The sequence below is a fragment of the Vidua macroura genome, chromosome 19, assembly GCF_024509145.1.
Source record: "Vidua macroura isolate BioBank_ID:100142 chromosome 19, ASM2450914v1, whole genome shotgun sequence".
Classification (NCBI taxonomy): Eukaryota; Metazoa; Chordata; class Aves; order Passeriformes; family Viduidae; genus Vidua; species Vidua macroura.
Window position 1 is genome coordinate 2,921,541 of NC_071589.1, and position 27,901 is coordinate 2,949,441.

General features: G+C 38.9%; 1 protein-coding gene across 8 annotated transcripts in view; it reads left to right on the forward strand.

The window, feature by feature from the left end:
* The first annotated feature begins 4,263 nt into the window (after positions 1 to 4,263).
* B3GNTL1 (UDP-GlcNAc:betaGal beta-1,3-N-acetylglucosaminyltransferase like 1) overlaps positions 4,264 to 27,901 on the forward strand; it is a 105,798-nt gene continuing 82,160 nt past the window's right edge. For 3 of the 8 annotated variants that reach the window (XM_053994391.1, XM_053994392.1, XM_053994393.1), the window contains exons 1-6: positions 4,264 to 4,446; positions 7,022 to 7,095; positions 7,611 to 7,727; positions 7,840 to 7,939; positions 12,903 to 12,967; positions 21,271 to 21,336. In XM_053994391.1, the coding sequence (XP_053850366.1) occupies positions 7,024 to 7,095; positions 7,611 to 7,727; positions 7,840 to 7,939; positions 12,903 to 12,967; positions 21,271 to 21,336 (420 nt within the window). In that variant the 5' untranslated portion in view covers positions 4,264 to 4,446; positions 7,022 to 7,023. Of the gene's footprint in view, positions 4,447 to 7,021; positions 7,303 to 7,610; positions 7,728 to 7,839; positions 7,940 to 12,902; positions 12,968 to 14,812; positions 14,866 to 16,720; positions 16,762 to 21,270; positions 21,337 to 27,901 lie in introns of those variants that run through there. The other 5 variants (XM_053994394.1, XM_053994395.1, XM_053994396.1 and 2 more) reach the window with 5 other exon arrangements.

The window sequence follows — 27,901 nt, forward strand, 5'->3', positions numbered from 1 at the left end:
TCTCCAGCAGAGATGCAAAGTGCCCAGAGAGCATCCAGAACAGAGCCAGGAGAATAAACAAAGGTCTAAAACATCACTGAACGAATCAGGTGTCCATAACCTCAACAAAAGCATGGGATGGGAGGGAAATTCAACAGCAATTTGCAAATTCATAAAATCATAAATTCATAAAGGGCACGCAAGCTGGGAAGGACTAAAGGATCTGTGATGGAATTTGCAATCTCCTTGGGCAAAGAAAGGGTTAACACAGGCATTAGCAAGAAAGCAGCTGAGAAGGCACACAGCTGCAGGGGATAAAGCCACTGGGAGAGGGCTATCAGGGGACTCCTGGAGGAGGGGGCTGAGCAGCCTCTTAGGGTGGAGATACAGGCTGAAGGGATGGGGGCCTGTGTCCTTTCTAAGAGACTCTAGTCTTATCTTTGGGCAGGTTACTGGCCTCCTTGTTAGTATTTAGTCAGGGTGTTTGATTATAAAATCTTTTTTTAGGCCTGCAAGAAAGCAGGGTAGGGTGGTAAGGGTCTTGTTGTTTCTGTTTTTTCTTTTTAATAGCCCAGCAAAACTTTTCACATCCGGTCTAAAATGCAGATAAAGTGCCAAATCTACTAAGGTAGGAGCAAAGTGGGATTATTCCTGCCTAAGGTAAAATATGAAGATGCTGTTACTAAGAGGATTCGAAGTGAGGAGCTGTACCTTGGGAGCTGAACACTTTGGAGGGAGAGAGAGAGCAAAAGGCATCTGTATAAAAGGGATAAGTTATGCTACAGGCTCAGACTCAACAGCTCCAAAACTGAGGAGATCACAGAAGTCTCCATCTTTTAGCCGGAGGGAAAAGATCTTAGCCAGCCAAATTTGAGCAGGCTTAGAAAATGCTGCAATATCTAAGCTGGCTATTAAGAAATTCTTTCAATGGGCAGACAGCAAGGACTGCAGTAAAGTGGCTGAGGATGTTATGAAGCCCCATAGATCAGTAGGTGTTTGTGAGTTGATCCTGTCTCAGGATGCCAGGACCAGATGAGCTTCTTAAGTCCCCTTTTGCTGTTTTGTACTGTAATGAGAAATATTGCCCCTCTCTTGCCACTCAACTGTGACATTTTATGAAAATAACAACATTTTTGGAAGCTCAAAGCATTCTTTGAATAGAAGTGGTTTCAAAACTTGCTCTGAGCTGAATTTTTTACCTACTCCATTGAATGATCCTTTCAACATAGTGTGTTCTGGAAATACTTCAGTACTGGAGCTTGGAACTTCAGCAACAAATGTGTTAAAAGAACACTCTATACTCACTCATTCTGTCTTTCCAATAAAGATACAACCAAATTAAGTTGCTCACGTGCTCCACAACACAAGAGATTTGTTTGTACAGATGCATTTTTACCACCCCATTTATTATTTCAGCTTTTCAAAAAGAAATTAACCCACTGATAGCCTACACAAGCAGGCTTGCTTTATCTTCTTTTAAACTCCAGTGAAATCAGCTGAGATCTGCCCTCACAAGTCAACATGTCCATGTTGTTCATACTGTGAGTCTGTGTCATTTTAGAAATGACAGTTATATGTAAAAAAAAAAAAAAAAAACCAACCTGAGAACCAACTTTCTAGATATTATGTTTTTCCATTAAAATGAGGAAAATTTCTATTTGATAGTTAAAACCTCCAGAAATTGCAAGTCTTAGGTTCACAGTAATACTCCTCAAAATATTATTTTGTCAGAAATAAAAGCTAAACATTAATTTGATGAGAAATGTCTGAGTTTGCAATACTTTTAGCTGTGAGGACTGCTTTGTGAGCTGCCCCTCACCACTGTGAAACATCTTTAACATAGAGCAATTGGAAGTAGGACTAGGACAGCTCATCTTTGCTTGCTTCTTAATGAGTTTGTTGTGACAGCGTTGGGAGATCTCTTTCCATTCTGCCCCACATGAAAATGGAATGGGCAGTGAAACAGTTGACTGTATTTTGGAAACTATTTCGTGTCCCAAGTTGCCCAAGGACACAGAAATGCCTGCTGGAATTTCAAAAGCCAGTAGGTAAGAACTCTCATAATGGGTGTTAGCTGCCTAGGTTGCCCTGACAATCCCACTCAATAGGTTCCACATGCTTGTGGGCCTTTAAATGTCTTTCCAAACCCACCCCAAACAAAAATCACATTCTAAGCATAAGTTTGTGTTTAATTACTCTCTGTGGTCAGCTACATAATAAAACTTAGAAAACATTTCTGGTGGGTTTGACTGGTTCTGTATTTTCCTCGGGGAAGGCAGCAAGGGCTTTGTCTGCATTTTGCTTGGCTTAATGAGGCGCTGTCCCTGACTAGGACTTTTGTTTGGTTTAGGGTGAGTAAAGCAATACTCTGCTACACTTTCCTAGATAAAGCAAGGCACGCAGGCAACATAACAGTGCCAGCAGCCTTTGTCGCCAGAAACAGGAATGATCATATTTAACAGTGCTGTTCATGGAGAGATTAAACTCAGGCTGGATGGTGAGAAGCTGTGCAGATAATTTGAAATAGATTCCGAGGGCGAATTACTGCTTGGCTGTTCTCCTCACCTCAGTTCTCAGATTCGTGTGCCAACCAACATTTTAAGATAACTCGGCTCTGTTTGCTCCTTGAATTGTCTGGCTGTTTAACAGGCTCTTCAAATAAACAAGGGATAATCTCAGGATTTTGCTTAACAAAGATTGCTTTGTGCAAATTTTAAAAATTCTGAATAGGTTGTTGTACAGGGCCTGGTGCTGCAATCCCTTTTAGCTGTGAATAATTTCAAGGGAGTAAGTGGTTGCACAACCGTAATTTCAGTTAATAAATGATCAATAATATACTTTCCAGTATATTTTGAAATGCCTTCCAGTATCTGAAAGGGCCTACAAGGAAGTTGGAGAGGAACTCTTTGTCAGGAACTGCAGTGCCAGGACAAGGAGTAACGGGTACAAGTTGAAAGAGGGGAAATTCAGGTTAGATATCAGGAAGAAATATTTTACTGTGAGGATGGTGAGGCCCTGGCACAGGTTGCCCAGAGCATCCATAGAAGTGTCCAAGGCCAGGCTGGACCGGTCTTGGAGCAGCCTGGGACAGTGGAAGTGTCCCTGCCATGGCAGGGGGTGGCACTGGATGGGCTTTAAGGTCCCTTCTATTCCAACCCCTTAACATTCCATGATTCTGTGATAATGGCACCATTACCACCAGCAACTTTTCCTTTTTAGAGGTAATTAGAAACTTTTTTATTAAAAAAAAGCACTGAACGCAGTAGTTTGGACCAAGAAAAGTACAGACTGGAGAGATTAGAGAACATTGGCATTACCATTATCATTCTCCAATATGTATGATGATCAACTCCAAAGTGAAAAATTTGTTTCAATTTCCACAAATTTCAGTTCAAGCAGGCTACTAGCTGTCACCACACCTCAATGTGGGAAATAACTTTGAAAAAGCATTGTAACACTGTTGAAAATTTACACGTTTGAGCTTAGAGACCAGGTGGGGAAGTGCAGTCAGCATCAATTGAGTGTGAGAGGGAAGATGCGTGCTAATGTTTTAACAAACAATTCGATAAGTGAGAGTGTGGGTGTTATGGTCTTTGAAAAATGGGTCTTAATGTCTCTATTAACAAGCAGCAGGTTTGTGCAGAGCTCACACAACTTGACTGCTGAAACTGACAAGGGTCGGCACGAGCCTGGACTTCTAAACTTTGGGGAAAATGACGTGTTTAAAGGGGGGAACACGTGGCAGGCGATTCGGGAAGGCTGTACCTTCCTAGTACCTCAGCACTGCGAAAGGAAGAGGGCAACGAGCGGCCGGGAGTTTGGGATAAAAGGGAGGTCCTCGGGAGAGAAAACCCCGCGGGCGTGTGACCTCTCCCTTTATTCGAATAAAGTTGCAGGATTCCTCTGTGTCCTTTGCGGACACTGGTTTTTCACAGTGTGATTTTCCGTACGAGTGTCTCCACAGCCGAGGCCGGGGCCGGGGCCGGGGGTCCCCTCATGAGCCGGGGCCGGAGGTGCCCTCACGGGCCGGGGGTCCCCTCACGGGCCGGGGTCCCCTCACGGGCCGGGGTCCCCTCACGGGCCACGGGTCCCCTCACGGGCCGGGGCCGGGGTGCCCTCATAGGACGGGGCCGGGGGTGCCCTCACGGGCCGGGGTCCCCTCACGGGCCGGGGGTGCCCTCACGGGCCAGGGGTCCCCTCATGAGCCGGGGCCGGGGTGCCCTCATGGGCCGGAGTCCCCTCACGGGCCGGGGCCGGGGTGCCCTCACGGGCCGGAGTCCCCTCACGGGCCGGGGCCGGGGTGCCCTCACGGGCCGGGCCGGGGCTCGGCAGCCGCCGCCAGCAGAGCCTCTTCCGGCCGCTCCCGCCTCCGTCTCTGTGGTTGTTCCTCCCGCTCCTCCCTGCGGGGCGGCGGCGATGGCGGAGCCGGGCAGAGCCGGCGGGAGCCCCGAGCCCCCCGTGCAGGTGGTACGTGGCAGGCGGGGCCGGGCCGGGGTGCCCCGGGCCCGGGGCGGACACGGCAGCTCGGGCGGGGCCGGGGCTGGCCCGGGAGGGCTCTCCCGGAGGGTTCGGTGCCGGCGGGTTCTGCAGCACGGCAGCCCCGGCGCGTTCGGGTACACGGGGTTGGCAATGATGGTCGTAAAATCTTCCTACAACACTTCCTGCTTTTGTTACTTCCCGTACTTATATACATATATATGCATACATATATATGTGTATATATACATATGTATGTATATATTTATGTACACACACATATGTTTCATGTAGTGTGTATATATATGATATAAATATAATTTTTTTAAAATATATGCGCACTTATGTATAAATTAAACACGTAGATAAATATACAACGTCTATCTCTATCTGCGCCTATATAGCTATATAAATAGAAATATAAAAATACAGAAGTATATATAATACTTGTCTAGAATGTGTGGAGTTCAGGGAAAACCAGGTAGTGTCACAATGCTCAAGTCCAGGTTCGATTCACAGCTCTGTTTTAAGAGTCATATTTGGCTCCTAGGCCATGAAACTCCTCTCTGTTGGATGCTGCTGTAAATCAGCCTCACATAATGAAACGGTAATTCTGACTCAGATCACACAGATTGTCACTCAGATGATTTGTAATGCCAAAAGCACATTAGTTGGTTGCAATTTATGTCCCAGATACTCAAAATTACTTTGAGGGAGCTTTACTCTATAGTTCACTGTTTTGGTAGCAGTTTTCAAATACAGGAAGGGCTGCTGCAAGAACTAGAATAATCATCTGTGCTGGGATTGGGAAGTAGGAGTTGGCATAAACTGTAGCAAAAGGACACTGGGAGAACCATTCTAGGTTTCCTTATGCCTGCTTTTAGTGAGTACCTTGGCAAGGTTGGTGTTTGACCCTGGAGAGAGGGTTTGTCAGCAATGCCAGAGCTGTGGTCGATCTTGTTTTGGGACAGAAGAAGCAGACACAGTCTCTGGAGGTTACTGGTATTTTTGCTATGAGACTGCACCTGTAAGTGAAATAGTGCCCTGGATCATGTTTTTCCCCTCTTTAAATGGTCCAAGGAAATTGAATTCTTCTGATACGGTCACACAACATTAAAAGCCAATTTGTGACTGTCTAATTGCAACTCTTAAGCCAGGGTACAAATCTGGTAATGAACGAGGGAGAAATGAAAGTCTAGATTGTTGATTTATCCTCAAACTAAAACTGAACACAGAAAACCAGTGAGCTGAGCAAGAATGGTGGAACCTAAGAAAACTCTAGTACATAACATCAGCAATACTCTGAAGTGTTAATCCTATTGCTAAGTACAGTTATTTGTGTGGATTTGTTAATTTTTCTGGTTTTACACAGAAGTATCAGCAGCACTTCAGCTCTGGGCCTTAGTTTGGCAGGTGTCCAGTTCTCTATGGTGGTCATGGTTCTGTGAAAGTAGAATTTGCTCACAGTAATGTGTTAAGGAGCATGTTAATATATTATGAGCAGTTCAGTTCAGAGCACCTCAGTGCCATCAGGTATTTATGAGTTGTTTTATATGTGCTGCCCTTAAAGTACTTTTTTCTGCTTTCAGTTCAAACTAAACAGGGAGGTCAAACATCATCTTGCTATTTTGCACTGCTGCCCTGACTTAAAACAGGAGTACACCACGGAAAAAAAGCAAAGAAGTTCCAGTTTTCAAACCAATGGCAAGCTAGTTGATGATGGCTTAGTCAAATTTTTACTAAGTGAATCAGAAAACAAATTGAAAAATAACTGATTTTTCTGGATGTGCAAAACAGCATCAGTTTATATTGTCATTGGAAGAATTGTGGAACCCTTTTTTCCTGAATGAATATGTTAGATTGGTATGAATGTGTAAGGTCATATTTTAATTGCCATGTCCACATAAAGAATATTAAAATCTTGAGTAAATTGAATATAGTACTTCAGAATCTCAGATTTTTGCTTTTTTTTAGTCTCAAAAGTACTAATCTGAGACAGTTTTGAAATAATCTGTTTTGAAATAATCTGTGTTGTACCTGTGTGTACATCCTTCAGTGTCCAAAAATCTACCTTCTGATGTGTGCACCTGTATTTGCACAATGCACATGTGTTCACATGGCACTAAATAGTGAATAATTCCATTTCAGTGGCCCAGTGCTTTTTTTCCTTAGGATTCTCTCCTGCTCACAATAGGAACAAATCCTCTCTTTCTTCCAGCCATGTGTTTGTGGTTACCCCACATCATGAGGAGATTAAATTGTGTTTCTAGGGACTTCTTGAAATGTCCCATGGGACTTTTTAGGAGTTACTTAGGCCCTTAAGTTCCCTATCTACATGTAATTCCAGCAGGTACAGACTTGGCTCTCCCTTTTCAAACACAGCCAGTGTACCACCAGGCTGATTTCTCCGGCCTTTGCATGTTGTGAAGGAAATGTGTTCTCTTTTGAGACACTGAAAGAATTTTGGGGGTAATTTTTTAGGGATAATTAGCTCAGTGATGAGTAACTAAACTTGAACAGATGAAGCCCTCCTCTCTGGTTTCTAACCAATTTTCAAATCTTTCAGGTATGTTTTCCTGCTGTGCGTGCACGTCTGAAGCAAGGGGCTGTAGGAGGAAAGGCTGCAGCAGGGATGGCAGAGTATGAAACTACATCACTGGTCAACTTCCAATGTGCTTTAGAGCACTTGTAGGTGGAATAATTTTTAAAAACTTGGCTGCAGCCCGAGGGTCCAGCTGCATATATGAGCATCTCCAATTAGGCTTGAAGAGAAATTGATGAGTAAGGTGTATTAATGGAGGACAAAAGTGAGGAGTGTCTTAAGAAATCCAGGAATACAAGAAACAGGTTAGGGTGGTGTTACAGATATTTCATTTGTTTGCTTCAGTGGTCTCTCTTGTTTCCTTGGACTTCCACCAAAAACCACCTTGTGGAGCTTGATTTAAAAAGAAGCTTGATAGAGAAGAAAGCAAGTCATATATTTGTAATGAAAATAAAGGTTCTTCACCTACTTTTATATTTTTAAGATGCATTTCTTGGTGAAAGTTAGTTTCAGAAGGATCTGCTACTTCTCCTTTTTACTAAATATACACTAAGTAAACAAAAATATGCTTCCTGACATGCATGTGGCTCTCTGTTTGTTTTTTTTTTTGTAGTCTGTCATTGTGCCTGTTCACAACAGTGAATGCTGGTTAGATGAGTGCCTAAAGTCAGTTTGGGAACAAGATTTTAAAGGAACCATGGAGCTGTCAATTTTTAATGATGCCAGTAAGGTACGTTCCAGACCTTCATTAAAGTACTGTAAATACTGTCTCTAACAAGAATTTTTGGTTCACTTCAACACACAAATTAAAATAGCTGCATCTATGTCATTATTTTTTCTAGGATGGTTCAGCTGAAATAATTGAAAAATGGAAGATCAAGTTGGAAGAAGTTGGTGTTTCAGTAATCATTGGAACCAACAATTCCTCTCAGCCTCGAGGTGGTATGTAGCTTAATTTTGTGAGAGTTTGGTTGTTATTGCAAGCACCTTCTGATTTTTAGTTTGAAAAGTGTCTTTGTAGCCATTTCCACTGCAATGGAAAAATCCCACATTGTTTTCTAGAGCTCTGTTTGAAAACTCATTCCAATTTGAATTTGGCCCTGTTGCTTTGAGCTCTGTAGAATTTGTTTATACGTTCAAGGAAGGAAGAACTTGGCTTAGCACTTGTGTGCTCTACTCTGCAAAAGCAAAAGAATTTTGTTTAATTGTAGTATACACAATGTTGTTAATGCTTACAATTTTCCTGTGGCTTTCTGATATCTGATTTAACTTCAGGAGATGGGTTCTAAGAAAAAATACATTAAAAAGTCCTTGCGTAAAGATTTTAAAAGTAAATGCATATCTTTCAGTCCAGTAAAATAGACACTGAAATAGAAAACAAATACCTTTTTGGTATTGCTTCAATGATCAAATCAAACCAGAAGTTTTGATGTGAACTCTCACTAAAGTCCCAAGTATTCAGTCAAAGGGCTAAACCAATATGTTTAGTGAGCTGTCAGACAGGTGTATGACGTGATCCCCCATTCATTTGCATGCTAAGATGAATTATCTCCCACAGCAGGAGATTACAAACAGATCTCTTTAAACAGATTTTCTTTTGCTTGCTTTGGTTGGTTTATGTTTAGGGGGCTTTCGCACAAAATCTTTGTAAAGTGTGAAATAGAAATAAAAGTCAGTTGGTTTTTGGAGAAGCTGTTGTTGAGTGACAGTAAAGTTGGAAGATCACGTCTGTGTTCTGAGGAAGAGCAGCAGGACAAAGGAAGAACAGTGTGCTCACATTTTGTACTGGAGCTGTGTAACCGATGTTTCTGTCATTCTGAACTTCGTTTTAATGAGTAGACAGGTAGGAATTGCTAAATCATTGGTTCTAAGTTTGTGTCTTTGAAGTTATCTTTGGAAACACTGTAACACAAAATTTGGACAGTTTCTGTTTTTTCACTACACATCCTGTTTGAAGTGTAAAGAAACTCAGACTTATTCCAGTCTCCTCAAGATGATCTTCTTATGCAAAAGCCCACTTCTGTTTCAGAAAGTTTGCTTTTCATCCCCTGTTGAAACATGCAAATAAATTGGGAGTTTGTGCACTGAATTCATCTGCAACCTGGTAGAGGCCCCTGGCTTTATTTACTGTCATTTCTCCTGACTGTAGGCTTTACATCTGTTTTTAAATAGTTGTCAGACATAGCAATACTGAAGTAACACAGCATAACCCTTACTATAAATATTTTTAGTATTTTAATACCTTTAGCATGAACTGGTGTTGTTTTGACAGTGCAGCTTGTAATATTAGAACTATTGGGCTGGTAATGACAAAAGGCAGACAAGCTTTTTAGAGGGAATTTTTTCTCTTTTGTGCAACTGATACAGCTGGAGTTGAGCAATGTCAAGAATTGCTCATAATTCTGTAACTTTTTCTTGTTTTTCTCCCACCTCTGCTATTGGGCGATCAGTCTCTTTTTAAAACTGACTTCTTTTAGTAGTTGATGATCAAGAAACTAAGTAGGTTTCAATTTCTAAAGTCAAAGAAAAATCTCAGAGGTTGTTAATTCTGATACTTAAGATAGTCAGTAACGTTTCTGCTAATACCGTGGTGTTGTGTAACATATTTTCCATTTTTATAAACATTTGCTATGTCTAAAGTCTTGTTCCTACTAGAGTGTTGTATCAATTGTGTATAAACTAGGTTTTAGTTTCCCAGAACACACGAGCAGGATGGGTTTTTTTAAAATTTTAGAATTCTGACGTCTGTTCACCTTTGCACTTCAGAAAACTGAAGCTGAAACTGAGTTCCACTTGTGAATTCCATTGTGCTAGTAGGGTTATTACAGATTATTTTATGGTTTAGCATGCATTTGTCAATGTTGGGGCAGCTGGAGACTGAACAGATCTTTAATAAATTGGGAGTGGGAGGGGCTGTGCACTATTTAAATATATAATTTAAATAGTGTGAAATGCATAATTCTGCTAAAAAACAAACCCAGGCTTATCCATGTGGGAGACACTCTCAGGTCACCATTAAAACAAGGACATCTTTACTTCATGGTTGTTAAATTTTCGAAGCAGGTTACTTGAAATCCATAGTATTTGTTTGCTTTTGGTGATTTACTTTCATTTTGTTAAGGACTAGGTACAACTGGAAGGAGTCTTGCCTTTAAAAGAAGATGCTTTGGTACAGAAACAATGTACTAGTCAGGCTTCACATCTTCAACTATTTACACAAGATTAGGATTTATTTCTGATTCTTTTCTAACATGTAAAAGAAAGGGGGGGAACCTTGGAAAAAAGAAAGGGTCACTTGCCTAAAAAAAGGAAACCTTTTTCTTTCCAAGAGTAAGGAATGTTAATATCTCACTGAGGCTTAAGTTTTTACGGCTGTAACCATGGTAACAGGCTCTTTTCACCGAGTAAGCAGGCCTTACAAAACTCAGAGACCTGGCACAAACATTTCATTTTGTTCAGTAGAGTAATATTAAAGAATTTTTTTTTCTCATGCCAAACACAGAATTTGTTGTGGTGAAAGAATTTTTAATACCTAGTTTCTTCTGTGGGGAGTTATATTTATCTTCTTAATAATTTAAAAAATATGTGTATTTTCTTCTCTCTCTTTCCCCTAAAAGATATCTGGTATATGAAAAACTTTAGGATGTTTCTGTCTTAAACACAGCAAGAAATATTTTCCAGTTCTTTCTCATAACAAATACTAGCTATTTCACGATTTTATTTAAAGTAGTTTATTTGAAAATGAAATTTGAAACACTTCAGAAAGTTCATAGAGTAATATAATTGCCATCTTCTAGTTGCCTTGAAGCCTCCATTACTCTTTTCTTACCTTTTTGATTCTTTCTAATTCATTATTATCCACTGAAGGTTGTTAAATATTTGTTAATGACAGCACTGAAATGTAAGTCCAGGCCACTTTACAGCTGCTGTGGCTTCTGATAGTACTGATATGTTTAAAGTTGGGCAGATTTAATTCTGTCATCATTTTTGTGCTGTTCTTTTATCTCTTGCTTTACTAGGGACCTCCACAGGACTGGGGGTTGCTGCTTTGGCATGTCCAGACCCGCTGACTTGCATCAGTTGTTTCCCACTAAAACTGCTCGTGCCAGGACCCAGCTCTGCTGCTGTGGCAGCTCCAGTCTCTGCCAGCTGCTTTTTTACTGCCAGTAGGAAGGAGACTGAGAGTTGCTGTGTAGATGAGATTCCATATTCATAGGTCTGTAAAAGGTAGAATGTAAACATCCTGTAAAATAATAAATCCAAAAACTCATGATGAAGAGAAGTTGAAGTGAGGATTAAAGTACATGAGAAAAAAAAGAACACAGTTATAAGGAAGAGCCTTTATTAGTTATGTTCTGGTGGTGGTTGACATAATGTTCCTTGAGGCAACAAGAAATGCAGTCATAAGTCTTTTTCTGTACTTGGACAGCTCAGCAAAATAGCCAAGGAGCACGTGCATTACAGCTAAGGGAACCTTTGAGCCCAGTTAAATCTGTTTCCTGAGCAAACTTAAATTTGTAATGCATAAAAACATAAGAGAATTACAGAACTCTGCTTTTTTTCCAAATGCAAAATCAGAAACTTTGTGGATAATATTATTTAAAATTATTCTGCTCCACTTCATGGTGAGATTTTTTGGCTTTATGTTTCCAGTTTTTCCCCCAAAGAGTGAAAACCCACAGTATTGCATGTCTTCACAATGTTTATTTTGCAGGTCAGGGTGATCTTGGTGGATTCCCTGGCTTGGTTCCACAAATACTGCAAAGGGAGTTCAAGTGTTACATATGTGACCAAGTGGAATCCATGCAGCATTTTTCAGACTAACACTGGATGTAGTGTGGGCTTTTCTTAGAATGCTGCCTAGGGCAAGAATTCAGAGATCAGAATGTTCTTAAGTACACCTTGTCTACCTGCAAAAATGATCCCAGGTAAGCATTCCCACCTTGTGGGTGTATTCCAGTGGTTCCAGTCCCATTCTTACCTTCAGCTGTGGATTCCTGCTCCTTCCTATTTATCTGCTTCTGCCATTTGTTTGATCCTCCAGAACAGTCATCTGCTTCAGAAATTAAGCTGACAAAAAAAATTCTTCTTTGGTTCATTCATTTCTTCCTGAAATTAATGAGTTGGTAAAAAGATTCACCAAGTGTCAGGGGGTCAGAAACTAAGAGACCTTAGGTGCCAATCCTGTCATTTGTCTGAAGTGACATTTCAGTGTGGTCTCCATTGAGGATACAACATGTTATGGTATAAATAAATCACCTTTGTGCTCTGTGTATGTATCTAATAAATCAGCCTGCTTTGGCTCCTCTCTGCATCCCCTTCACATAAATGGCACATGAAGTTTTTGTATTTGCAAACTTCATACTTAACAAGAACCAAGGAACAGAACTTTTTGAGTCCTCTTGAGAACCCTGATGGGAAGAACAGCAGTTTCTGGTCCTTCTCTGCCTCTTATGTTTTGCTGGTGTTTTTTAGGGCTTAAAAGATGGATGTATGTACAGCCAAGGGTTTCCAGCATCTGCTCTTTGCAAGGGGTTGGCCTAGATGATCTTTAAAGGTCCCTTCCAGCCCAAAGCTTTCTGTGATTCTACAGGCTGAGGTTCTGAATGTAAAACCTGCCCTCTTCAAGATACACATTACATATTATGTCTTAGGGGAGGACTGGAAAAAGTACTCTTATTCTACTTGATTGTAGAATTCTGGTACTCACTCAGAGAAGGTGGCTGACATAGGCATCCTGTTCCAATATTCACAAATTACCTTGCTTTAAATATGGAAAAATCTGGTACTTTATATGATACTGATTTTTGTATTTTCTTTCATTTGTTCCTCACTTTATTAAGTTTTTAAAAGATACAGCAATAAAAACTTCTCCATATTTTTATCTTTGCTTTCTCTCTTTCAGTTGGATTTGCTAAAAATCAAGCAGTAATTCAGAGCTCAGGAACCTATCTCTGCTTTCTGGATTCAGTAAGTTAATGCTCTTTGTCTAACTTGGTTTTGTCAATATAATCCTTTCCTTTTTAATGGAGTTGTTCATTTGCTGAAAGACAAGCTGCTTAAAGGAGTTTGTTTAGTGTGCAGGTTACTATTTATGGCTGTAAAGTTTGATTCCAACCTGTAGAAAGCCTTACATCATTCTTTGATTATATCAGATTTCACAAGCTGTTGTGAACAGGGCTGGGCAAGGTTGGTATTTAGGTGTTTTGAGGATTTTTCTTTCCCACATTCTTCAGAAAATTGTATTGATGAGAAACTAAGAGCTAATCTACTGGCTTTTTGATGTAAAATAGGAGAGATCTCACCTTCCAAGTTGAATTTTTTTTTTCCTGTCCTTTGTTGGATATCTTCTGTGAAGCCATTCAGCTCAGTAACCCCCAGATAAGGATCTCACTTCGTGCAGCTGAATATGCAGGAATGGTTTCACAAAGGTGCCCAGCTGAGCACCGTGTGCTGGGAGCAGGCAAGAAGAGCAGGCCCTTCAAGGCTCACTGATCTCCTGTAATTTCACCTGAAGATTGATTTTTTTTTCCTCTGAATTTGAACTGAACTGAATTGGAACTTCAAACCCAGTTAGAGTGGTACAGGATGAACTGGCTGCTGACAGGGTTGGTTTTCACATACAATTCAACTGAATATTATGATGGTCTGTGCTTGTTAAAAAGTGTTGTGAGAGCAGGTATGTGAACTCCACAGCCATTCTCAGGTTTTAATTAGGGAAATCCTTCAGTTTGCAAACTCCACTTGCGTTATCAACTTGATGGAAGAAGTATTTTTTTGTTCATATGTTAAAATGTTGTGATTTTTGTGATATATTGTTAGTCAGTGAGGATGTTTATGCATCTAAAATAAAAAAAAAAAAAAAAAACCAAAAAAAAACAAGAGAACTTATGATTTGCAAGGTTTGGGTATTCTAGGCTTGCATTACATTGCACAGGGCATTCTGCAGGATGAGGAATGTGTGTACTTGAGCTGGCTGAAGTTATCTGAGTCCATGAGTACATGAATGAGAAATTAATCTACTTTTGCCCCATGAAGCTTCGTATCTTCTGTCTCAAATATGTATAGCTTGATGTACTGAAGTAAATTATGGATTAGTATTTCTTTTCAATTCACACAGATCTAGTTGTTTGAAAATCACTAGCAGTGAACTAGAAAATCAAATTCTCTAAATGAAGTTAATTCATATTTTCATAGTGATTTTCAGAATTCTCAATTTGTTATTTACCATATATTATAATATTCCTGCTGCTGTGTTGTTTCTGTTAGCTGACTATTGCAGGAAAACAAAACACCAGGGAAGCAAATTACAATTATTAAGGAATGTAACTGGTAATGCTACTGTATTTCTGCAATATTATCATTAGCAGAAGTTTATATTTAATATTATGAAGCATTACTTGAAGTGAGTTGAGGATTTTATGGTTTACAGTGTGGATAAGCTTAGGAGAAGTTTCCAAGATTTTCTGTTCTATGTGTTTCTATTGCTTCTTCAAATCAGAGGCATTCTAACTACCAGAAGCCTAATCTTGTTACAAAAGAAATTAATCAAATTTATCTTCTATTGTTTCCCCTTGTGACTACCATTTTTTTGCTGAAAAAAACAAATAAAATGGATGTTGAAACTGCTACAAGTCCAAAGATTGCTCAGTGTTTTGCCTGTAGTTAGTAAATGTTGTGTGATTGTAGCTGGGACACAGATGTTGCCAGCTGTTTAACAACTCTGCTTCCACACACCACCTACCTTCTTCATTTCAGTCACCAGTCCAGGATCCAGCTCTCTAGGAAGGAATGTTGATATCAGCCTGTTGGAATGTGCTGCAGTAATGCCAAGGAACTGACCTTCAGAAGTGCAGCCACAAGTTCAGGTTTGCTACAGGTGGATGTGGAGAGGAATGGAGCTGTTTGTGCAGATTACAAATAGGTGGAGAAATGCATCCCTGGCTTTTTGTGCATTCTTTGTTTTCTCCCTGAAGTGCAATGAGTGGATGAGCATATATGGGAGCATCTTTGGAAGTGCTGGCTCCAGCAAGGCTGTGTTTGCTTGCCATTCCAGCTGGAGTCAAGCTGCTCATGTTACGTCTCTCAACACAGATTTCTGAGGACAACAAACTGGGAAAAAAAGGGTTACAGGTCTCAGAACTGTCAGAATTTGATCAGCCTTTTCTAGTATGAAGTGGCAGCTGTTGGACTAACAGCTATTGTGGACTTTTTTTACTGTGGTTGTTGTTACAGATTTCACCTCCAAGCTACTGAGGCAATTTTTCCCCTCTGGGAAAACAAGTAGAAAAATTGAAGCTACTTAAGAATTTTTTTCATATATAAAATTTATAACATGGGAAAATAAGAGCTAATTTTGCAAATATATTTCACTGTTAGCTTTTCTTCTTCAGATTGTCTGCAGTTATGATTTTATCTGCCAGATTCATTGTACTGTAGCTGTAATTTGTCACTTCTCTGGGGTGGTGCCATGTTTGTTAAAAGCATTTACCCACTGGCAGCACAGCAGAACTCTTACACTAAAAATTTTACTTTGAACTGCTGTTTTCACTGACATGCACATAAACATGCCTCTACTTGTCTGAAACTGTATTTCTTTAAACAGGATCATGCTTTCATTTCATCCTAATAATCTGTGTAGTTTCCAAGTATTTCAGGTTTATTCAGTGTGTTGTTGGAGAGTTCCTGACTGTTAAAGAACATAAAAATGTGTCCTTTTTTGACCTGCAGTGTTTCAAACCCAGTTACAATCACTTCAGAACTTAATGTGCTTGTTTTAATCTTTTGAAAGTCTCTGTTGGCAATGTATCACAATTCCAGAGATTCTCAGGCAGTTCAAAGATATGACTTTAAACCATGTTGCCACAGTGTCACTACTTGCTAACAGTCAAAAATGCCATGGGGACACAGGTAAGCTTTATTCACCAAAAATGAGGGTGAACCACACCAGATTTGTCATTCCTGTGATGGAACTGGCAGCTGCTGACCTGTGCCTTTTGGTTTGGGAGAATGGTTTGCATGATTTAAGTTGGGAACGGTAATTCTTAATTGCTGTGTGCATAATTGCTTAATTTCAAATTTCATGTGTTCCTTGAGGTTCAAGTTCAAAACCACCTCGTTGAGGGGGTGTTGCTAAAGGCTTTGGAGGAAGGTGGTTGGAACTTCTCTATCCAGATGTGTCAGGCACATTCAATTAGAAACAGGTTGTTTTTTCCAGCCTCTGTAACTTCCTGGGTTTGGAAGCATGGATTTCCTCTTAGTTGCCATTATACCTTACAAGCACTAATAAACTTCTGAAATATTTCTCCTTTCTTTCAAATTAGTCTGTATTTCTTAGGAAATGAAAATGTGATCAGAGCTCATGTATTTCCTTGTTCTGTTGTTGTTCCTTGGGAACTTATCCTCTGATTTAAAACCTGAAATAAGCTGTTACACAAATAGCAGGTGTGGATGTAGTGGTGAACTCCATTACCAGAAGAGTTGTCCATCTTTCCTGATCACTAGTGAGCCCCAAAAAGTCAAAATACAAGTGCTTGAAGGCATCTTTCCTAATTGTTTTGTAAAGATGTTCTTGTATTAAAACCAGATTAAATGCCTCCGTCTGGTATGAAATGTTAAATGAAGAAGCAAACCTTCAGAATCTGGTTGCCATAACCTCTCCCTACATGTGTCTTCATCTATTCAGTAGGTATAGAGGGCATTTGGAATTGCTGGGGAAGCTTTTACTCTTGTCTGGATTTACTGGCTCTGCAACTGAACACCTTGTGAGTTACCTGCTTCACTTGACTGCAAACACATCATTTTTTCAGTGATGTAACTATGAGAAAAAAATCAAAGGTGATCTCCAGTGATCAGAGAAAAGCAAGATATGGAAAGGCATATGTCTGCATTTGTTGAATAAATGCACTGAGGTGGGAGCTGCTTCTACAGCAAAAGTTTCCTGACCAGCTAATAGTGATGCTTAATTAAAAGATTTCATAAGATTGTCGAGCTCATAAGAGCACCACATAGATCTTTCCATGTAGACCTGTTTTTTGCTATGCTCAAAAAAAAAAAAAAAGAAAAAAAGGTTCTCTATGCAGTCAGCTTCTTAAATTTGAAATGTTTTCTTTGTTGCCCCCTTCTTTCTCAGTTTAATTTGGGGGTAGAAACAGCAAAGTAGCATTTTTTCTTACAATCTTGCAAGTACTGACAGATGATTAGTCTCAGGTGATTTGTGGGTGCCATTTGAGTGCCTGGCTCCAATGAGTTTGATAGTGTGGGGCTGTTCAAACACCAGCCCCTGGAGAATTGCCTGGGATCAGGGTATTTCCTTCAGCAGAGCTGTTGACAGGCCAGTTTTTGGAGGTCCCGGGCATTTCACTTCCCTGGTTCAAGGAGTTGAACTGAACAATAGCAAAGAAAGATTTTTCCCTCTAGTCTGAGCAGGTGCAGGATAAATGAATGGACCATTTGATGAATTGAAAGATTTTGGAGATGCCATATTGTTGCTCAGTGAGTGAAACATTCCTCCCGCTGCTGCTGCTGGTTGTATTTTGAATTTAAAGGCTGTAATGGGAAGAAGGTACTGTTGTTATGGGAGTGGAGAATATCAGCTCTCAATCCGTTTTTTTTTTTCATTTTGAGCAGCCAAATATGGACTTTGGAAAAGTCCAGAATGAGATGCTGAGTCTGTAATGTGAGCTTAAGAAAGCACCTCAATACTGAGCTATAATTAGTGTTTTGTTTTCTGTGAACTTGCCCTTGGTTGCAAAGAGTAGATGTGTATTGTGCATTGAATTGTATATTTTGTTTTACTTTCTGAAGTGCAGAAGCACCAATTTTTAAGGGAAAATGATGAAGTTACCACTGTGGAGCCCAATGTGATCCACACAGCCTGGCTGAAGAGGCCAGCTTTTGTATTCCAAGTATATGACTGGGGAAGGCATGCATTTATTTAATATTTATTTAATATTTCTTTTTTTTTTTTGTCCATTCTTTCCATGGGAGAAATTTCTCTTCATCCTGTCGGCTGTATATCTGCTAGGGGACAACCATTAGAGACTTCCATGTGAACAGAGAAAACTGAATTTTATTGTAAACTTCTCTTTTGTTAAAATTATTTTTCAGTGTAAGTCACTTCTACTTTGTTATCTTCCCTACTCTCACCTAGGAAACAGAAACAAACTAAATATACTTCCCTTTTTTGTATAGGCCTTTTTTTTTTCCCCTGTCCAAATGAGTGAATAATAATTTGGAAATTGTTTGCCTGATTACTGAGGTTTTGTTCTCAGTGTTAAAAAAAAAAAAAAAAAAAAAAAAGATGACCAAATTCTGCCTGTAGAAACTGAAATCTGGCCACACATTTGTTGAAATCAATGTCATGAGTGCAACAGCTTTGATAGAAAATTTGTGATTGCATCATCTACTATTGGGTAAAATATTTTACCACCTTAGTTGTTTAATACTATAGTTGCTAAAATTCCATAATTTCTTTTAAGGTGCTCTTAATTTGTGGTACAATCACTTGGTTTTACTCATTCGAATTTATTTGGGTTTTTAAATACCAGTCTTAAATCCATCTGAGTTCCCTAAGGTTATTTCACTCTAAATACTGTTTTTCACTCCATGGTTACCTTTGCAGTCATCCATAGTGAGGAATCTATCAAAGTTGGATTTTGCAGTTACTTTCTGGTACCAACCTGAATCCAAAAAAGCTGAATGATGATTATATCCCATTTCTGTCTGGGGTGTGCTTTATATTTTGTGCTGTTCTTCCTCCTCATTACTATAGTATTTGGGATTATGTCCTAAACTATTATATTCTTTTTTCCCCCATCTTTCTTTCTCCTTCCATGAACTTAGAAGGTATCACAGAACCATCCAGCAGTGCAGTGTGTATGTAAAGCTGCTAATAAACAAATGAGACAGAATTATTAAAAGAAATAAAGGTCATCCAGGGTAAGAGTTCATAGAGTTTTCCAGCATTAGAGAACAAAGCTGTATTAATAAAAAGAGGCATTTAGAAGTTTTTGTGGTTCTAGTGCCCCCTCTTTAGCTGGAGTTTACAGAATCCTGATGCTCTCTGATAGCCTAAGCCCCAGATCTGTCGGTGTGTGAGTTTTGCCAATAGCATCAAACTGCCGCAGTGTTTTCTTAGGGGAGCGGGGCCATTCCTGTCAAACTGGGTGGTTATGAAAACATGACACCGACCCCTTTGGTGCATAGGTTATTTTGATTTGGTTTGAATACTTTCCATGCTGATTTAACCTTTTTCAATCAAGTATATTATTTTTCATCTTTGGGAATGTGAGAGTTCTCTTCTCTGTTGTGTGGGATCGTGAACAGTGAGATCTTTTAGCACAAGAGCATATGTTGTATCTTGTAAAAGATGAGGGTAACATTGTTCTGAGCATTGAAATTCCTGGCTTTTTGGTGGATTTTTTTCTTTTTTTTTTTTTATTTTTTCCTTTTTCCCTTTTTTTTTCCTTTCTCCCCTTTTCCCCCCTTTTTTCTTTTTTCTTTTTTTTTTTTTTTAAATTATTTTCCTTTTTTTTTCTTTTTATTCCTTTTAAATTTTTTTTTTCCTTTGGATTTAACAAGAAAACATCTAAGGATCCTTAGCAACTTGTAAAGGAGTGAACAAAGTTCAGTTAAAATATATCTGCTATTGCTTGTATGAAAACCAGGTTTTAATTTACAAAAATCAGCCCTGTATTTGGCGTAAAGAAATAGGATTATGGTTTTCCTTGTGGGAAATAGGGTAAAGGTTTTATGGGAACATTTGCTTGATACTGGAATTCTGGTGCTCTATTGATAAAATGGATTAGGTGGTAAATAATATCTTTGCAGTTTTGAAGTCATGAGAAATCAGAAGGGTTTTTTTTGCTCTATTGCCTTTGAAAATCAGGAACAGCTGTCATGTTTATTACTAAACAGATCCTAAATGCCAAATACAGAAAAATGCTTTTGACAACGTAGTCCTCCCATCTTTTATAAACTTAGCTTGGTAAGAGTCAGTTTTATTATTATTTTGTTTTATCTTTAACCTTGAATTGTATTAAATAGTTGGACCTACTTCTGAAACTTTTTTTATCATGTAGGTTTTGATAAAACTATAGGGGCACCTTTATAGCAAGGTCATTCAGTTCTTCAAGCTGTAGATATTTAAGCACTAATATTTTTTGTTGTTGTTGTTGCTGTTGACTTGATAGGAAGTTTTAATGGGACAGTGGTTGGAAATTCAATATTGAGGGTTTGTGCTTTAATAGGAAAATCAAAATTATTTCAGTGTGAGGAACTGTTAAAAGGGTGTCTATAGAACAGGAATTCAGGGCTCCTTTGAATTCTTTTTGCCTGATTAAGTTTATTTGGTAGTGCTCTGGGAAGAAATAGGCTGTGTTAGCTTTAACCAGAATCTAAAAAAGATTGATTCTTTAAAAGGGGGGAAATATGGCACCAACATGGAAATGAATATGGGTAGAAACCTCAGGGGCCTAAATTTAGGGAAGAAAAATTGTGCTATAAACTGTAGAATCACTGTCTAGAAAGGAATTAATTTTGAACAGGAAATAATATAATTTTGAAAGGAATCTCTCCTAACGGTTCAAGGCAGAATAGCAAGCTACTGACTTTTCACAAAACAACCTATCTTTTTGTATGTAAATAGAACAGATCTTTATGCTACAAGTGGAAGAAGTATTAACACAAAATTTAAATCTGCGTGGTGTGTTTTAAAGCCAGTGTCAATGCTAATGCATTTTATGAGTGTGGGTACTTCCCTTTTTTCCTTTTCCTTAGAATTTTCTCATTTCACACGTACTAGTTTTTGTGCCCATGAAATATGACATATTTTTAGATCTAGAGACCAAAGGCTTTTCCTTTTCAGTAGAACAAGGTACAGCCAGATTACAGAGAACATTTCCTCACATTGCTGTGTCTGACATCTCATGGCTTTCACTGGGGGTGGTTCCTTGTCCTCACACTGCCAGTGCTGCATAGGCAGTTGTGAAAGAGTAGCAGAGTTTCTTGAGAAATAAATGTGAAATGTGAGGGTGCCTGTGGATGTGTGCTGAGATCACAGCACCACTGTCACGTAGCAGTTTCGATCACTTCCAGCTCCAACAGCATCCAGTTTAATCCACAAAAAGTGTGAAGTCTCTTAATATCTGTTCCATTTGCATTTCTGACTGCAAGCCAGTAAAATGATGTTCATTTAGCAACATATTCTAATGTGTGTCAGTAGTGTACTGTGACCCTTTTTATGTGCAGTAACAGTGTGCTATTTATTCCAGGATGATGTGATGATGCCACAGCGGGTTAGGCTGCAGCACGAAGTTGCCATTCAACACCCAAACAGTGTGAGTACTTTTTTCTTGTGTGTATTTCTGGGTTTTTCTTTGCCAGAGTTCCGGATATATCTTTAAAAGGATATGAAAATTTCACAGTGGGGCTGGGGGAGGCAAAGCCATAACCAGTGTATTCTTTTCCTTTATTTTTAATCCTTGCACTGAATGGGAGCTTTGATTGAACTTTTCTTCCTTTTATTTTCTCTCTTCAGAAAACCAAATCTCATTACAACAGTGATACACTTCTGCAAATAAGTATATAGGTTTGGCTAATGTCTGTAATCTAAAGGAGAATGCCTTTTTTATGTAGCCTTTCTAAGTCATGTGAAAAGCTGCAAAGGATTGGCTACAGCTATGGTTTATCTGCTTTTAATAATTAAGGAACTGTAAACCATAGGGAATGTATGGGTTGTTACCACTGATGAACTGGTCTACAGTTCAGCTGATGTTTCTCTCTATGTCTGCCTGTAAAATGAAACATTATTAGAATTCCATTCTTTATTCCTGTGAAATAAACTGTGAGGAATATTCTGTGAGAGAGTTTTTCTCTGATCTATATGATTTTGATTTTATGTGATTTTCTGTGATTAGGGTCAGTGTTCATTAGAAAGAGTTTGTGCATTTGTTCTACTTATCCAAAGATATTTTATTTATTTATTTATTTATTTATTTATTTATTTATTTATTTATTATATAAATAACTTGGCAGTTAATTATATAAATAACTATGGCATTTAACTAATTTGTCAATACTATTGACAAATATATTCCTTTATAAACTTGAAAACTGAGTTTGTATTCCTATCAGCAATATTCAGCGAAATCAGCCTTATTGTTTCCACATCTCTGACATTTTCTCTTGTGATACTTCTTTCAATCTGCCAGAGATTTCTGGAAAGGAAAGGTCAATTGACTTGGTGTGTCATGAAGGTGTTTCCTGCAGGTATCTGAACAAAGCACACAGGTTTAGGATTATTGCTCTTTGTCAACTAAACACCTTTTGAACTTTTTGAACTCCAAGAGACACTTGCTTCAAAGTAGAGATAATTGCAGTTTTTTTGGCTGAGGAATGTCTGCCAAACAACCTGCTGCTTGGTGGTGGGATGTGTACCTGCTCATCACACCACCTGTATTAGGGCTCTTCTGAAATCTGATCATCCTTACAATGGGATTTATTAAATTGTAGCTTTAATAGTACCTGAGTAGCAGTTAACCTAACTCACATTACAAACACAATAAAATGATAAATCCAAAGTTGTTTTTGTTCTGATATCAATCAGTTAATGTAATTCTGCCAAAAAACCAGAAAAGCAAGTTGATCCAGTATGCCTGTTTTATGGAAATTAGTGCTAAGAGCTATCATATTTCTTGCTTATATGGCTTCTACAGATGTAAATGAAGACTTTTTAAATTAAAATAAATTCAACAAAACAGTTTGTAGTCTTTTTAGAAAGTACTTCAATTGTTTTGTTTATGTTCTGTTATACTTTAGTGCCCAACAGCCCTCAGTATGAGCTATTAAATGACAATCAAACAAGTAATAAAGAGGACCTGAGTAGACTGAAGGGCCTTTATGATCTGTTCTAAGCAATACAAACCTGTTACTGCCATGTTCCAAATTCATGTGAATTATGGTCCTGTTTCAGTCTGGTACTTGTGGTGGTCTGGCCTTGGCTGGATTCTGTCACTCCTCAGAAGGATGGGTGGTGGGAGAAAGAGAAGGTGGAAAAAACCTGTGGGTCAAGACCAAGGTAATTTATTAAAAGAAAAAGGAACAGTCCTTTGGTCAGTTTGGATCTGACTGCCACTGCCAGATCTTGCCCACCCCCAGCTTTGTGGAGAGGGGGAGTGTTGGAGAGAGCCTTGGTGCTGTGGGAGCAGGGCTCACACCACTGGTGTGTTACCAGCAGACTGCACTGGGAGGGCTGGCGTGGGCAAAATGAGCTCTATTTCCACCAGAGCCAGCACATTTTCCATGTTACAGGTACAGAAAATGTGTGGGATGCCTGTGTGAGGTGTAACCTTCTGGGTTAATGCTGGCTCTTACAGAACTCTAATTCAAAGGTTTGAAGGAGAAAGGGGAACATGTCCAGCTGTTTCTGGTGAGCAAATAGATCAGTTTGGTCCAGAGCCCCTCAACAATTCTGACACAACTTTGAGAAAAGTTGGCCTGGTCACAAATCTACTGACCAGGGACAGGGTGGACTTCTGTTCTTAAAAGAATGATCTCTCTGCTGTCTCCAGAATAATAATGCCATTCAATTTTCTGGCCATGGAGGATGTTTGGGGATGTTTGAATGAAGTTTTGTTCTGTATTTAAAGGTCTGGCTTGGCTTCAGTCAGTCTGATAAACCAGAGTAGGTGGAGGGGCAAAAAAAAAAAAAAAAAAAAAAAAAAAAAATTAAAACAAAAAGCAGAAGGTTGAGAAATGCCTGTGAAGCAGTGAGCTTTTTTGGTTTGTTCCTGAAATTCTGATTTGCAGACTTGCACTTTCCACTGTTTTGCAACTTCTCCTGACCTGGATTTTTGACTTTATGCAGTTTCAATATACTTTCAGAAATTTCATTCCTAATCCTAGTCCTGCTGATTGTTACTGGGAGTCAGATTTGAAGACCAGTGCTCCCAGTGGAACACTGATATTGCAGGCTTCAGTCTGCTGTTGTTGTTATTACTGATCTACAGGTAGGAAAAGTCTCCAACTTTGCCCACCAAGAGAAATATCAGGTTAGTTAATCCCTGAGGTTCTTCCTCTTTTGTGTTATTCTTAAATGCAAATTGTCTTACTCTGATTTGAAGCCTGGTTACTAAACAGTAGCACCAAAGATATCAGATGCCTCTGGAATTTTCCCAACAAATTATTCTTTAAAGACACCTGTGTCTCCATCTCTGAAAAAGCAAGAAGCTTGCCCCAGGTTCAGGTACTGAAACACTGAGGTAACAGCAGCAGCCTTTGTGTCTCATTTCCTGGATCATAGACTCCTTAACGGTGCTTTAAAGAGCAAGTTAATTTCTATTCTCTTCAGCTGCTCTTATCTGGGACCCTTTTTAAAAATAAGGCTTGTAGGGTGGAACTGTTCTGTCTTTGGAAATGTTCAGAGTGGAGGATTTTAGATCTCAAAATACAAATCACTGATACGTTGTGCTTTTTGAAGCACAACTGCTGTCACCTTGTCCTCTGGTGACTATTTTACATCATCTCTAAGTCCCCCTCACATGATTCTGTAAATAGACAAGTTTTTGAGACTCTGTGTATTTATACTACAAATTCTTAGGTTCTGCTTAAGAAATATCAGGCTCAGTGCAAATCCCCACTTTTAGCAGTTGTGAAGCTCAGGGACATCATACTGGTTTTGTTTATCCCTAGAAGCTGCATGTGTCCCATTTATCCAGGATAAGCCAGGTGTTGCTTATTTACCAACCACAAAACATGTATGCTTTGTTGGCAGCTAATTAATAGGAAGATTCAAGGTTCTATTTCCCTTAATTCTGAAAAAATCATGCCTTCATATCTTGTTCTGTGTTCTTCTGGAGGAGCTCCAACCTAGTGTACATACTAGTGTTCTACAGAACAGCTTTGTAAGTTTGGAGTAGCCCAGGAAATTATTTCCCAAACCACACACACTGTGCAGTCTTTCACTCTGCCTCTCATTGATTCTGTTCTTTAATTTCAACAGTGTTACCCTCTGAGAACTCCCAAAGCTTTTTGTTTCAAGGAGAGAGGGGGATGTCAGTTGGATCTGCTTGTCTTGTTGCTGGGTGCTTCCAGCAGGCCCTGCTCTGGGCATGCTGAAGGAGAATCACTGGATCTGGGAATGATCTTGGAGACACTGAGTAACATTTAAGAGCTTATAAAATAACTAAACTTTTCCTCACCATCTCCTACCTGAGTGAGAAAACAGCTGGAGTGAGAATGTGGGCAACAGAAATACAGAACATTTTTCCTTTTGTTTTCTCTGGCTCAGTAGGAGGTGAATCAGTAGCAGTGTCACAATGAGCACCTTTCTATTTGCTGTGAAATTGCAATCCTCTGTCTCCAACAGGTAGGATACCTGGGCGTGTGAGAGAGCATGAATATACCATTTGCATGTCTTCAATGAGCAATTCTCACTATTTTGCATCTCTAAAGCAGATTTTTGGCATATTCTGTAGCTTGGCTTTAGATCAAGAGCAGCAGTGCCTAAAGCCATTTTTATCTGTTGATTATCTGCCTGTGTTAACCAACTGCCTGAATTCTGCATATCTTTGATGGTTAATGTGACTCTAAGATAGTTGATGGGATTGAGTGAACTTGAACAATTCCTGGCTGGTGGCTCACAGACCTGTTCACCTGCCCCGGGAGAGCTGAAACAAATATTGCACAATCGGCCGAGGAATTGGAGAAATCAGCAGATGAATGAGAGCTGAGCTGCTCCTTTCTTTAAGGCACAGCTCTAGGCCAAAGGCATTGGCTGTTTTCCTCCCACCCCTGAACTTCACAAATTAACTACATTTAGAAGTTAAGAGGATTTTTTTTTCCTTTTGGTCTGGAAACACATGTTTTTTAATTCTGAAAGTCATAATTTAATAGATTTTTTTTTCATGTCACTGTACCCTGTGCTGTTCTGCTTGTTAGGACCTGTCACACCTTGCTGCCATGTGTTAGAAAGTAGCAAGACTTTTTTCCTCCTTCCCTTAGTGAGTGCTCTGCTTACAGAGAGCACTAGTTTGAGTCATATTCTTCTCTTGTGGCTAAAATGATCAGATCCACTTGATTCTGTAATTTTGCAGTCTGAAAAGACAATGAGTGATTGTGAGGTTTTATTAAACTGCCATAAAGCACAACTACATAATGCTGAATGTTACCTCTCTGCCCTCCACTTAAATTCAATTCTGTACCTCTATTTAATTTTCATCCTTCCTGTGTTCAGCGAGGTTGTTGGTGATCTTCTCTCATTCTGTGTCTTTAATTCTGAAGTCCAGGTTTTACCATCTCCCCTTAAGTGCTTTGTCCTCCAGTTGTGGCATATAGCTTAGCAGATTTTCCTTTGAGAAATGCTTTATTTTGGATGTGAAGTCGATTAAAATCTTCTTTGCGTAGAACTTGAATAATCTTTTTTTCTCCTTAGTTAATTTGCACAGCTCTCCTTGTGCCTGCCTTATTCTGCACGTTTGAGACTGCTCAGTGTGAGCTGCCTGGGCCTGTCCCAGCAAGCACTGCCTGTAGAGGTTAATTTTAATATAAAAATTAATTCATACAACGGCTATTGAAGAGACATTAATTGAGTACTGTCATGTCTTGGATGACAAATCCAATTTGTTTGCATAAAACTCTTAGCAGGAATTTGCTCCACTAAAGGGGCTGAGTAGATTTGAAGAGGCTCTGCTCTCTTTGGTACAGACAGAAGGGAAAATGAGATTATATTCCTGAGGTGATTACATGCAGTTGTTGATTGTCCAACATCAGTTGATTTTTTTATGTCCAGAGGAATATTTTCATGAACTAGTCTTAATTATTCTAGTCAGCAGAATTTTTTTTATATTCAGTTCCGTTTTGCTGCAAACTATTATCAAACTACCAACTCTTGTACATTCTTCTCCAGCATGTAGAAAATGTAACTCTGAATTAAAGCTATCCAATATAGATACTTATAAAAACATTTCTAGATTTCACTTCAGGAAATTGTCATTAGAGGCTTTTAAAAGTAATTTATAAGTATATAAAAAGAAATATAATAGATAAGTATTTTATTGTTTATTAATTTATTATTTATTAATTTTTATTAATTATATAGACTATATAAATAATTTATTATTTTCAAGAATCTTCTCTTGGTTTGGAGAGTAGAAACTAAAGCAGCAGTTGTCTGAAGGTTTTGTCAGAATTGGTGACATTGGAGTATGTTTAGAGGAAAAAATATTATTCCTTTTTTTGCACTGGAGAATGTGAAAATTCTTTCTTTGACAATGTGCGAGTATTATTCTTACATTTTTAGTAATTGGGCCTTTCCATGTGTATCGTCCAGAGCTGCTGGAATTCAGCTGTGTCTTTGCTTTTTATTAGACAGCTTCCTTAAAGATTTTTTAAAATTTGGTATTTCTGAAAAAAACCACAGAGCATTTTCAAAGTTGTGATGTCAGTCTAGGTCTGTTCTACATTTAATCAAATAGCCCAAATGGGAAACAGCCAACTGACACGACTTTGAATTTAAATTTGTGTTTAAAATGGCCTCCACATGCCAATAACACCATCAAATGATTGTGATTGCTGGAGTTTGATATTCATGAAAGTCTGACTGTAATGTATTTCATTCATGTAAACATATTTCTTTTTTAAAATTATGTCTGAAGCATAAAATGTTTGAAAATCGAGACTCCCTGCTCCTGGTGTTCAGACATTTTGCTGAGGTGATAACTATTGCAATCCAATCAGACTTTGTGAAGCTACAGACAAAAGAAATTGGTTTCTCTTCAATGATATTTAAAGTTTTCCCCAAAATGTCATGTTCAAACTTCATTAATTCACACATGGGACAACATCTCTTTAAATCTTCCTGTGTTGTGATGCTCAGCTGGGCTCATTCTGATTACACCATGACTT